Source organism: Vanacampus margaritifer, chromosome 1 (genome assembly GCF_051991255.1).
Source record: "Vanacampus margaritifer isolate UIUO_Vmar chromosome 1, RoL_Vmar_1.0, whole genome shotgun sequence".
NCBI lineage: Eukaryota > Metazoa > Chordata > Actinopteri > Syngnathiformes > Syngnathidae > Vanacampus > Vanacampus margaritifer.
Genome location: NC_135432.1, coordinates 47,839,284 through 47,853,384, shown reverse-complemented (window position 1 = coordinate 47,853,384; position 14,101 = coordinate 47,839,284). Strand labels below are relative to the sequence as shown.

General features: G+C 36.7%; 1 protein-coding gene across 9 annotated transcripts in view; it reads left to right on the top strand.

Moving 5' to 3' along the window:
• nrxn3a (neurexin 3a) overlaps positions 1-12,107 on the top strand; it is a 170,112-nt gene extending 158,005 nt beyond the window's left edge. For 4 of the 9 annotated variants that reach the window (XR_013294023.1, XR_013294014.1, XR_013294017.1 and 1 more), the window contains exons 24-25: positions 4,190-4,763; positions 9,766-9,914. Coding sequence is in view for 5 of the 9 variants with exons in the window: in XM_077564961.1 (XP_077421087.1) it covers positions 10,366-10,661 (296 nt within the window). In the remaining 4 variants the exon portion in view is untranslated. Of the gene's footprint in view, positions 1-4,189; positions 4,764-9,765 lie in introns of all 9 variants that reach the window. The other 5 variants (XM_077564961.1, XM_077564942.1, XM_077564952.1 and 2 more) reach the window with 2 other exon arrangements.
• Positions 12,108-14,101: the final 1,994 nt, after the last annotated feature.

Below are 14,101 nucleotides of genomic sequence, written 5' to 3'. Positions count from 1 at the left end.
TCTCTTTTTATTTTTTTTTAAGGGCATTCCCTAGTTATGCAACCGTTGCTGCCCGAAAGGGTTTGGGAAGGCAGCAGCAACATCTATCTTGTGATAAGGTCACAGTTCCTGTTTTGCAACTGCAGCTCTGCTCTCATCACAGACGACACCAAACCATATGGTTCAAACATAGATCACACTGCTGAATAAATGCTTTGCAATACTATAAGAGAAAATATGGGATAACATATGTACATTTATTCTAACACTTAATGCGATCATATGGCAAATTTGAACATATCTTTATGAAAAAGTGCAACACCGCAGCAGCTGCAAAAACAAGGGAGATGACGTGGGAGAACGTTGTTGCTCTGGTCAATGCGTAAATTTAAATGTAGTCCTTTGCAATCACAATGATATTACAGGGGAAACCTGCTTGAATGGTAGCGCATTCATTTAGCTTCTTTTTTTATTTTTTTTTTTATAACAGACGGCAGAACTATGTTACGCCAAAACTCGCCAGCTGACTTAATGAACGAGGAAATCAAATGTTGTGTGTGTCTGAAAGGAGGCAGAGACAGAGAGAAACTCAAGGTTCACTGTGATAAACATGATACCGACCAGGTTAGGTTCATAGAGTCTGTCACTATGGTAACTGATCAAGAGCTTAAGTTACCTCTTTTTATGAAACAGGCTAGAGCTACCCCTCTTTCTCTGGTTTGAGTAATACCGCTTCCTGAAATGGAAAACTCACAGTTTCCCGCTGTCAGGTTCAGTCAATCTAAAACATTTAATAAACAATAAACAAGGAAGGAAGACAAAAGACTTAGATTATTTTTACTCGCGAGGAGAACCGAGAGAGATGTGCTCAGTTACAGTCTCCTGCCCGCTCTGAGGCACACTGTCCTGAGCACTCTCTTTTTATTTTATTACAGGGCGTTCCAACAACAAAATGTTTCAGTCCTTATTTTGTGATAAGGGCACAGTTCCTGTTCTGCAGCTGCAAGAGCACGAGTCATGCTTTGCAATACTTTAAGAGTAAATATGGGATAACTTATGTATATTTATTCTAACACTGGCATTTCAGAGTTTTCACTAAACCTGCTTTGTGAAACAGACCCCATTTGTCAACCGCCACCTGCACGCTGCTCCAGACTGCCGCTCTTTCTGCTAATCCAGGGCTGCAAACTGGCTTGTCTGCTCTTAAGGGTTTTACTAGGCATGAGTCATTTCCTTAATTGTTTACACGTAAACATGCGCAATCTTACATGACGTATTAGGCCCTAAGTAGATCCACGTAGCCTGGAGTGCCAAAATAAGAACTGCTCTTCAATCAAATTTAATTGTTCAAGTTCAGGATGGGTAGAAATCTCAAGTGGGAATTGTTTTTAAACATGCATTTTGTGTTTTATGGATATGCACTTGAAGCTTGTCTTTTGACATTTACTGTACATAATGTAATGTGCAGTGGAAATGGTCAACACACCCCTTTTTGCAATGTTTTAATTAAATAAAAAACTTTCCCTCCATGGATCAATTTAATTATTGTGGAAAGGATCTCATGTCATACTTGAACAATTCTGTTGGAAAAACAAACTCAAAGTAGTTGTAATGAGCCCAACCTTGAACTTTGTTCCATATCATTTATTGCTGGATTCAATCTATTGAGTAGGCGTCTGTCTTGAAGACATAATTATAATGACTGGTCATTTGTTGCCCACTGTTCTTCATGAAAGTGCCCCTTCCCTTTAGTCAGAATCCTACACTCTATTGCCAAGTTTTCTTCACATTGACGACGGCCTGTACTTTGGACCAACACATAACTAATGTTTCAAAAGTTCATTCTGATGAATACTGCAATTGTGGAATATGAGTTAAGCAGCAACAACCATCAATTGTTATCCATCTGAGGGGCGGCCATTTTGCCATTTGCTGTTGACGGAAAATGTTGCAGTCACAGTGATCTTGAGAAAACAGGTGATCCTCGATAAGGTCAATACCTCAGCCAGGAGCAACTGTGATGTCATTTTCAGTCGACAGCAAGTGGCAAAATGGCCGCCCTCTGACATGGATAAAAGTAAGTGGCTTTTGCTGCTTAATTCAAATTAAACAAACGCAATATCTGTCAGAATATCATGTTAAGACTAGTGAAGGCGCATACAATAAATTATTGTAAGGACCATTTTTGTATTGACTTCTTCAAATGATTGTTTCAATGCGCACACCTGCACGCCAGTTCAGGCTTAATTTGCGTTTCCTTTGGTTTTCATGATATTTGACAAAACAAACTGCACTACTGAGGCAAAAAATAACATGAGTTTCTTTTAATCCCAGCAAACGTGCGCATGTCTACATCAGCACTTGCACACTCAATAGATTGTGCTCTATTGTTAGTTTGCTTTCACTGAACAAAAAAAGTACCAAAAAGCCAGTGAAAATTTATTAGATTATAATTAAATTGGATGAGCTTAAGTCCCCTGTTTTATGAGAATAATTTCAGTTAAATCTTTTTCATATTAAGTTTTGAAATCCAGCCAATTTAATTTAAAAGGGGTGTATCACATTTCCATATCCATTGTACGTTTAATGTTTGTATTTTTTCCCCCTGTTTCCCCACAGCTCTTAGTTGAAGTTGACCTGTATCCCAATCATACTACAGTCAGTAAAGCATCATTGTAAAAAATCTCACCAAAGTGTGAACAGTTAGACTTTTGCTGACACCACATATATTTTCACATTGTCATTTAATATCACTGTCTGTTATCTTTTGAAAAACATGTTTGACTTTCATAGTATGGCATTGGGACACAGAGTCTGTCACTTATTTTGGTCCGTCTTACCCCAGTTTTCAATGTTGTTTTCTTTTCTACTTTCCCTAAATGCAACTTACTTTAAGCATGCATCAACATCCTGCAGTACAACTAAAACAAAACCAAAAAGACAATATTAACTCATTCACTGTACACCCAGACTGCACGGCGGGTTCATGTTTAAAGATGAACATTACAGATATATTTGTCATGCGGAAACACATGAGAGAGGAGCCCGCCCGTTTCCCGAGTCGAGTCCCTCTCTCCACAGTGTCTGTTTTCGATTTTGTGTGCATCTGGTTGTAGTGTGTGCAAAATTTCAAATGACTTTGTTCATTCATCTAAACATTTTTCATTTGATACTTTTAACAGGTCTTGTTTGTTTGTTTGTTTTAAATTCAATTTTATTTCTTATGGTTTTAACTGTTTATTGTTCTTTTTCTTAATTGGATTTTGATTAAACCGCATTGGGAAGCTTTTTTGTTTGTTTGTTTGTTTGCATATAATTTGACCATTTTGGATTTGGAACTGCTTCTACTACTAACTAGCTTGTGTGTTTTTCCCATCCTATTATTGCTTTCCTTGCAAAAAAAAAAAAAAAGCTACAAAAAAAAAACCTCAATAGGTTATGCCCAACCCCAAATAATTAGTAGATGAGGCTGTTCCAGATCCTACTTCCATTATCCTCTATTTTTCAATATTTGAAAACATACAGAGTAAATTTTGTAGAGTACATTTTACTCTAAAAAGAGTCTATTTGGTCCCACTCCAAACAGAGTAAAATTTACACTTCGAAGAGAGTAAAATATTCAGAGTAAATTTTACTCAAAGTATTTTTACTGTGTACGAGAGAATTGGCCTATCCCATGACAAAAAAATGGTAAAGTTTTTTTTCCCACTCAGAAATTTAAATTAAATTTTAGAAGGAAATTTTGTGAGCACATTTTATTAGTTTATTTAAAAAAAAAATATATATATATATATTAAAAAAAAAAAACAAGGGTTGAGGAACGAACTGACGACCTTCAGCTTGGGAGCTATGCCACTCCTACTGTTTGCCAAAAGGAGTCCAAAAACATTTTCTCGTACACAAAATGCTTTGAGTAAAATTCATTCTGAATATTTTACTCTCTTCCAAGTGTAAATTTTACTCTGTTTGGAGTGGGACCAAATCTACTTTTTTTTTTTGAGTAAAATGTACTCTACAAAATGTACTGTGTACCTTAAGAAAACCAATGACTATTGAGTAATACTTTGCTTGTAAGAGAAAAAGAATTGCATGGCTAAAAAGTTGCAGTTTAGGGTTTGTCAGACCTGTCAGTGTTAGAGTTCTTCTGTTCTTTTATGTAGATGGGCATGTATATGCTCATTGTTTGTATATCCACATCCCTTCCTTACAGCCAAAAGCTCTATTGCCGCCCGACCGCCTCGTTCTGCCTTTACATGGACATGGCAACTGACTTACACTGTCACCCTCATCAGCCTCATTTCCTATGTAATATGTTCATAGGTCCCAACCCTTCTTCACCTGCTCCCTTCTTGGTAGAGTTAAGTCAAATATCAAGTGATATTCATTCATTCTATTCTATAAAACGAAAAGAGAATTTACCAGTATCAATTTCTCTCTAACATGAATAGATTTTAGATACTATTGAAGTCTATTGCAATGGGAAAAATGTAGATAAACATTTTTGTAAAAACAAAGGAGAACAAAGGAAATTATTTACACAGAGTGGTTAGATATTTAAAGGGAAAAAAACAAAATGATGGTGTTTATTTTTATGTTTTGTGGTGTGGATGTGTGTGTTGTTGACTCCCTGTACTGTCATGTTTAATACGTATAGAACACACTCTCCAATGGAAAATAATACAGTATTTTTAATGGTACAAAGTTGATATCCATTATTATTATTATACACTTCTCTTTTGTAAATTATTTTCTTCCTGCCAAATCCATGCGGGCAATATGTTGATGTAAGTGGACAAATTGCATCTGTTTTATCCTCTTTGATTGTCTTTCAGTGATGCAGTTTGTAACCTTGCCAACATTCATCTCAAGTTGCTTACAGTAGTAATTAATAATAATATTAATCATTTATTTATTTAAATTATATATATTAGTGGTGTCAAAATTAGTGTGTTAATTTTGACCACACCACAATTTTTTTTAATGTGTGATTACTGACTGCCCCTTACTTGTAAAGCCTATACTGGGTGAATTCCAGTTGCAACACGGCACAACACAGCAGACACGTCCACTAACGTCTTACAAATGCAATTCTGCCATTTAGTGGCAGAAAAATTACCAACGCAAATCAAAATCACACTCGTTTTTTTTTACAGTACAGTACACCTTTTTAATTTTAACTCTATTTTATGAATTATTATGAAAATACTGTATCAATGACTAAAACATGCAGCCATATTTATATTAGCTTAATTTGTTTCCACTTTTATGTTAACAAACGTATGAAAACTTTTAGGGTAATGCGAATAATTATGATTAAAAATGTAATCGCCTGACACCCCTAATATATGTATACACACACATATATATATATATATATATATATATATATATTAATGCACTTGAAAAGTTCATAAACTGCATCACTGACCAAAACATGATTATGTGTCAGAATGATTTTTTATGAATGTTTTATTATTTCAATTATAATAAAGTGTAATTTATTTCTCTTACAGACTTGTGTGCTTGTGAATGTTGATGTTTGGTGTGATCGTCAAATTTGCAATATGCATTTAAATATTGAGTATGCGCAGCAGTGAATACTTTTAATGTCAATGGCAGTTTGACTGTTCACTCCATCCAAACTCTGCTTGAGAAAACATGCACATTTGTTTTTTCAGCTTCACAACAAATGGCATTGTTTGTTTTTATTTAATGGTCCGAGTAGGTCTGGGACGATAGCGCTAGAACGATATATCATATATATCACATTTTCTCATGGTAAATTATCTATAGACCAGCATCAGATATTGATATTATGGCGGTCCGATGCCCATATGCGTGCAGTAATGACAAGTGTAACTGAACAAACCGAACACAACTGAGAGGCTCCTGCAGAACGTAATTGTGAGCTGATGATTTGAAACTCCTGGCTTGGAGGCAGGAGGCTTTCTAGGACCGAACTTGCCTATACCTGGTCTAGAAGGATCTGCTGTGCTTGTCTCTACTTCATTAGTACAGGCAAACATGCATAATATAATCAATACAATGGTGATGAGCTCATCCTTGACATTAATAACCCAATTAAATTTTAAAATAATGATACCTTATGATTGTTTTGTTTTAAATATAAATTTAATGGACATGTAGCATTTCTTCCAGATGAAACAAAAAAAAAAGTATGAATTATGTTGATTTCAATGAAAATTGTCTCGGCAGTGCCATATTCTTTTTATAAACATGTTTTACTTTGATATTTATCATTAACCTCAGAGAAACATGAGGTGGGACTTTTCATTTCTTGGTTTCTCATTATACATTTTCTGATCATTAAATTTTTAAGCATTAAATTTAAGATATAACCTTTGGTGAAGATTAAAAAAAAGATTAATTTCCATTTCCAAAGAGACCTGTACAATTAACGTTTATGTTTATAATGTTTTGTATGTATAATTAGGAAGAAGACAGCTTATATTTGCTTTTTGGTCCCCACTAACAGTATTGTGAAGTAGAGGGATGGTTTGTACTAGGTATCAGTATTGGGCCAATACCCTGCCTTATTTCAAGCTATCTGTATTCTTGACGGCACCTTTTTGTTCAGGAACTAGAAATCAGAAGAACAGAAAATTGCCATTAGTTTCCTGCAATTTCAATAAATATGCTTGGGATGCATGGATCTTTCTTGAAAATTAGCTAGGATTGTTTTTTTTTTTATAGTTTTTTTTAAATGTATCAAAAGTACTAGTGATATTGGCACTTGATATCAGTATTGGTGGTTACTCAAGGGTTGAGTACTTGTACTGGTATCTGTCTAAAAACAGTGGTATCAAATATCCCTAGTGAAAGGTTTTCTTCTAACATTACGGTTATAGCACAATAATAATAATAATAATAAAAATAATAATAATAATAATGCATCAGATTTATATAGCGCTTTTTTGAATACAAAAGATGCTTTACAAAGGATACATTATTCACGTAATCACACTTTCACACTCTGGTGGCGGTAAACTACGTACATAGCCACAGCTGCCCTGGGGCAGACTGGTGGTCTATGCAAAATCTTGTGATTACATTACATCGCCAATTACTGTGCAATTCCACACCTATTCCAGAAATTCCCCAATCGTCAGATGCTTTCCAGCCAACCAGAGCCAAGCCATTAAACAACAGCACAGAGCTGTGCTGTTGTTTACATTGCTTGAGAAATGTTACTTTATTAATCAATTTAAATGGCTAGAATATTTTAGCGGAAGTCATGCCCAATGTAATATAATGCATCTTTATGCTAAATTCTTGATCTAAAAGAGCTTATTTAAAATTTACTTCCGACTATGGCATAGAGCTGGGCGATATAAACGTTATATTCAATATAAGGTATAAATGTTGCCGAAGGTAGAGCTTTTGACCCTACCGTCTTACCGCGGTAGCACATGTTGGTGATTTCATCGCATTAGGGCTGTCCCGACTAGCGTAAATACGTCGGCGCGCACAATATACCGTTGACGTCGAGTGTGAAGGGATGCAGTTCATACCGTGATATGAATTTTGGGCCATATCGCCCAGCCCTACTATGGCATTATGTAATTTGAAAGAATTTAGTAGGAAATCTGCTGAAATGCACTTCTCTGATTTGGACTTAAGCGTATCATTCAAAAGGTGAGCATTCAGATGAGTTTGCCATTGACATGGTATCAACAATTTTCTTTGTTACAGAGCTGTACTTGTGACAGAACAACTATCACATTTGACGATAACAAACAGCTCCGGGAAACTGAAGTTGCTATTTGAGTTTTCTTCCTTCCGCATTCACTGTGAATTTGCAATTTATTTATTTATTTATTTATCTATTTATTTATTTTAAACGCTATCACACTATCAGCTCTGTATCACTGAAATACTTGAGCAATCACGAAGAGGTTTAAGAGATTTGGATAGCCATTGACTGGTCAATTTGCTAACAGAGGAAGCAACGGTCTGTCAAGTATAATTTGAACATTTCCTTTCTGACAAAGTCAAGGAAGAGTAATTGGGACATGTTGGACTGATGTTTGTAAAACATATTATTTATATCAGTTGACTGGTGTGGCTCGTCCTGACACACCTCTTAAGCCTTTTGCGATTTCAAATTGTATGTGGTATGCGCTTTAAAAATGTGTGGCTTGATTTTATTTTCATTTGGCAGTCTTTGTATGTATACACAACAAAAATATAAACGCAACGCTTTTGTTTTTGCTCTCATTTTTTACGAGATGAACTCAAAGATCTAAATCTTCTTCCACATACACAATATGAGCATTTCTCTCAAATGTTGTTCACAAACCAGTCTAAATTATGCTATCGTGAGCACTTCTCCTTTGCCGAGATAATGCATCCCACTTCACAGGTGTGCCATATCACGATGCTGATTAGACACCATGATTAGTGCACAGGTGTGCCTTAGACTGCCCACAATAAAAGGCTACTCTGAAAGGTGCAATTTTGTTTTATTTGAGGGAGTGTCTGGGGACTAAGAAAACCAGTTAGTAACAGTGAATTTTCTGCACTTATCATGGTGTCTAATCAGCATCTTGTTATATGGCATATCTTTAAGGTGGGATGGATTATCTTGGCAATGGAGAAGTGCTCACTATCACAGACTTAGACTGGTTTGTGAACAATATTTGAGAGACATAGTGAAATTGTACGACGGTGTATTAGGACCACGTATAAATATATATTTTTTAGAGGGTGGGGTCAATATTATGAGAAAAAAATTGCAAATTTACCACTTTATGAAGTCACAAATAAACAAGAAAAAAACTCGTAAGTTTGAGACTTGTGTAATAATGTGGCAAATTGCAAGTTTATAAAGTGGCAAATTTGCGAATATAAAGAGTCAGATTTGTGAGAGAAAAAACAAAGAAACTTATGAGAATAAGATACGTAACCCACTACTTGGATGTTTGTGCCAATATTTTTTGGTCGGGTTTTCAAATAAAAGATATTAATTGCTTTCGCAGTGATTAACCATATGATATTAAGCATTCGTTCTTTGACGCGTTGGGTACGACTAGCAACAAAGACGCTTTGCGAAGGTCCACACCCTGAGGATCAAGTATTTAAGTGAATTTGTTAAAATGTATATTTACTTGTACATTTATGTTTCCAAAATCATTCTTTATACATTCATACATTTTGGTATTTTTTTGTAAAAGTAACTAAGATGATGTGTCTAATCTGCTGATCTCAGTCATTCACTTGCATTTACCTAAAGTATGCTAGTTTTTGATTGGTTAGTGTTAGCTGATAGAGGATCAGGAAGTGTTGTCGCACTAGCTGCCGTGTTTGACGAGTAAAGTTTAAATTAACAATGAATCCGTCTCCATCCTGCCTTTTCATTTTATAAACAGTGTCCCATTAACCACCCTGAATCCTCACATTGGACTATAGCTATGCAACGTGTATTTCTCATAATTTCTGAGTTTTTTTCTCGCAAATCTGTCACTTTATAAAGTCGTAAATTTGCCACTTTATAAAGTGCCAAATTTGCAGATTTTTTTCTCTGAATATTGCCCCCACCCTCTAAAAAAATATATGTTTATACATGGCCCCAATATGCCGTCATAATATTGTGTATGTGGAAGAAGTTTTAGACCTTCAGTTCATCTTGTAAAAAAAATGGGAGCAAAAACAAAAGTGTTGCGTTGATATTATTGTTGAGTATTTTGTTTTACGGGGTGGTAATAATGATTAGTTCCAATGAAAATAGCACTGCCTAATGTCCTGTATGTCTGTGTCCAAACCCAGGAGCCGAGTTAGTCACCCCAGTACTTGAGGATCCAATAGTACACCCCTTTGTCGATCCTCATGCACCCTCCATCCTCACTTCCCTCAACCCACCACCCACTCCTCTCCATTACCGAGACCACCAAAGAGTCCCTGTCCAAGGCCACTGAGGCGGGGGCACCGTGCTTGTTGGACCGAGGCAGCGATGATTGTGATGATGATGGCTTGGCAATATCGGGGTATGGCTCAGGGGAAGAGTTCAGCCCTCTACCGCTGATGAAGATTTTTTTTACACGACCTTCTCCTTTGTCCACGTCGGGCTACACGGTGGCTACAAAGCTCACTCGCCCAGGACTGTTAGACATAACAAAGCTTCAGTCTCCAGACGCAGTAGGACTATCACTCCCGCCATACCGCAAACCGCCAGAGCCGCACCACCGCCACCTCTGCCTTTACCGCCACCCTTCACAATGCACCCGCCAAACATGCGACTGGCAAAGCCGATAATTAAACCTCTGCCAGACCTAGAGTTGCTTCCATTGCCCACGTCCTATGAGGTAGACGGCACCCAGCCGAGGGGCCCATGATTAACCTCCCGCGTGTTCCGTAATATACCCACAGCACTTCCCACAGAACCAGGCGTCAGGCCGGGGCCTTCGGAAGTAGTCCGGGAATCAAGCAGCACCACCGGGATGGTCATCGGAATAGTGGCGGCCGCCGCCCTGTGCATCCTCATCCTACTTTATGCCATGTATAAGTACAGGAACAGGGATGAAGGCTCGTACCAGGTGGATGAGAGCAGGAACTATATCACCAACTCAGCACAGAGCAACGGTACCGTCATCAAGGACAAACAGCAGAGCTCCAAAGGCAGCAATAAAAAGCAGAAAAACAAGGATAAGGAGTATTACGTGTGACTGAGAGGCACCGGGAAAGACGGCACTTAATCTGACTTTTCTTGTGAGAAGAAATGACAAATGATGGTATTTAATGGAACTTGAATGATCCTTTACTGTGCTGAGTAGCTGAACTGATGACATGTACTATAATATAAAGCACACTTACTTCTGTAAGCATACAGAGGAGGCTTAATAGCAACTTTAGAGACCTTACTATTCTATCTGGTCAGAGACATTATCAGTATAGAAATATTTCCCAGCTACACCATTCTCCTAAGTGACTTTTAGAGCAATGTGATCTGTGACATTAAGACAAAAACAAAAAAACGTTATTTTGTATGTTACAAAAAGGCTCATTGGCTTGACCATTATCAGCATGTAAGCAACTTGTAGTGCTTAACAAGAAGGGGTCAAAGCGTACGGTCGTTGTTCAAGTTCAAGCAACAAAAAAAGGACTCTTGTTGTATCAGAATATGACAAATTGGTATGGTTTCTAAATAATAATAGTGTGGTGTCTTATTTATTTTTGCTTTGAGCAAAAGAAAAATGGAGGTGAAAACAGCTATTTCTGTGTATAAAATGAAATCAAGTGAGCAAATTGACAGCACTCGTTGAATCTGTTCTCGTTGAAATCGTATTTAGTACAATTATTCTGATTGTCTGACACACTTGTTGAAAGTTGAGCGGGTTCTCTTGGAAAAAAGCAAATGATTGTAAAATGCATGTCATTCTAACCTGCAGTATAAAGTAAAGTCTGCAGTCTTCAACTTGGACAACTAAATTAGACAGAACTAAACCCCTCCACTTTTGAACACCCAAAAATATTACCTATGGAAAAAAATTGTTCTTCTGCTATTCCTGCACAGCAAGTGGTGTTTTGATCTTTTTTGCAACATGCAAAACTGTATGTTAGTTTATTGCTTATTGTTCTCTTTTTCTATGGAGGTGTGAGGAGAAACACAAATGCAGTACTAAAACATTGTTAACACGTGTATACAGAAATAAATTCAATGATCAAAGTGTGAATTCTAATCTATTGTCACAGTCAACTGTGTCAAAAAACAACAACAACAACAAATGTGTTTACATATTTTACTACATGCTAGCTGTTGTACTTTGTAGGTAGTAAATTGTACATATACCATATGACAGTGGTCATTTTTAGTACCTCTATTGTACAGACTGAACACAATTATCAGTATATTTCATTACAAAGTCCATAAACTGTTACTTTACACTGAGAAAACAAATGTGGAGAATAATATTGATATTTCGTAAGAAATAAAAATTGTATTGTTAGCCTAGAGATCTAACCACAGATGTTTCTAAAGTTGCATGAATATTTATCTACTTGCAGTGTTTCAACAAAATAAGGTGCCCTTCTGTATCGCAGTTATACTGTTTTGGGTTCCAATAGTCTCATTCATTTTCAAAGAAAATAAAGTCAGGAATATGACAAATGAAGATTTTAATGAATGGCCTTCAATGTTTTGTTCAGTGTGGGCAACTGAACACTTTGATTTGTGTCTTATGGTCTTATGTTTTGTACTCATTTTAAACCCTTAAGAGTGAATTCCAGTTACACTCTGATAGTTGAGAAACTCGCTCAAGAAGACCACACACATGCAAGCATGAAGGGGTGGCAAACTTTGATTGTAATCCTCAACTCAGATGGAAAGAGCTCTGTCTCTCTCTCTCTCTCTCTCTTGCTCTCTCTCCCACTCCCTCTCCTTCTCTCTCTCTCCCTCCCTCCACCAACGAGTTGCAGTTTCTTCCTTGCAGGGGACATCAACTGTAACCCAGAGTCCTTACAGATGAACTACTGCCACCCTAATTCGTTACCTAATTTTAATTCATTAAAAAATATATTTGATTTTGTAGCCACATCATTTCGTTATTGTATAGCCTATATAGTTTTAAGTGGATAAGCATTATTTAAAATAATAATAAATTGCTAACAAACAATAGTGGGGCTTCCATCCACCAATTTTTATTCAAATTTTCTAGAAATGCGAAAATAAAACTGAATGGAAAGGCTAGAAATTCGAAAAAGGGCCCAAAATTCACAAAACATGTTTTACGCTTAGAGGGGGTACATTTTGAAGCGTATCGGAAAAAGGAAATGTGAATTTTGGCTATGGACAGGTTTTGCGAATAATCGCTGACAAGACCAGATACACATCGCACGTTTTGACTGGATATTACATCACACGTTTAGTCACAAAGCAATGGCGGACAATAAAGTAAGTTATGTTTGGGGGATGATGAAACTATTAATTAAATAAGCGAATATTAATGCAATTTTAGATGGAAAACAGCAAAGAAACGCTACAGTTTATCAAGAATTACAAAAGCAAACCCATACGACGTCATCGCACAGTCGCTTCCTGTTCTTCTTTTAAGTTACTGGTGGATAACATCTCTATGGTGTATACCGCCACCTACAGTGGTGGAGTCCCCTCTCAATATTCGCACAAGAAGAACAGATGGAAGCGCATTTTTAGTAAAATCGCTTAAAAAATTTGAAACAATTGGATGGAAACCTGACTAGTGTCAAGAGATTTTCTGAATTACCGGATTAACACATCACTGATGCGAGCGCAATCATTGCTGCTCACCGCTCCCTCAGGGGATGGGTCAAATGCGGAGAACGAATTTCGCCCCCACTTAGTTGGGTGTGACAATCAGTGGAATTTACCTTTACCTTTACAAGATTTGGCCTTTCATTTTCACATAATCAGTAAACGTAATGCTACAGTATATTTCTGGAAGGTTTTTCAATCGCAATTTTTCTTTTGGACATACCATTTTGACGGTTTATGAATGTGGACACAATTTGAACATGTACGGTTGCTCAAGTCCTTCTGCAACAGCCGCTGCAAACAATTTTGGTGATTTGCTTGATTTCGTCATATAAATGCTCTCTTTGGCCATAATTACAAAGCAATTGCAGTTGCCTTCATTTCAATTTGTTAATGAAAGAAGCAAGAGCCTGTTTTCAAGTCATTCAGAACATTGTAATGTTCCTAACAGCTGTAAAAGAAAGTTAACAAATGTTAAAGAAGACACAGTATCGGCACTTTTTTGAAATAATTTTTCAGGAAGCACAAAAATTTTAACCAATTGCATCATGAGGAGATGATTGAGGCAAAAAAATTATAATTTTCAATACTTTTAGACAATTATTTTAAGGAGATGGGTGATGATATGCATTAATGCATTTACAACAGCTCCCCTGGTATTTAATCTTTCCCCAAAATATCTCAAGGATCAATTAGTTGCTTTACACTGCTTGTTTTTTGTCTTTGTGAAATTAGCCCATTTGAGAGCGCCTGTCCTGAAATTAGCAACTCTTAATCCCATCGTCCTATTTGCTGCTAGGCAAATGTTTAGTCTTGCTTCTGTTACCATGACAATAAAGGCTGGACTTTGCCACTTGAGCAGCTAGAGTGTGGAAA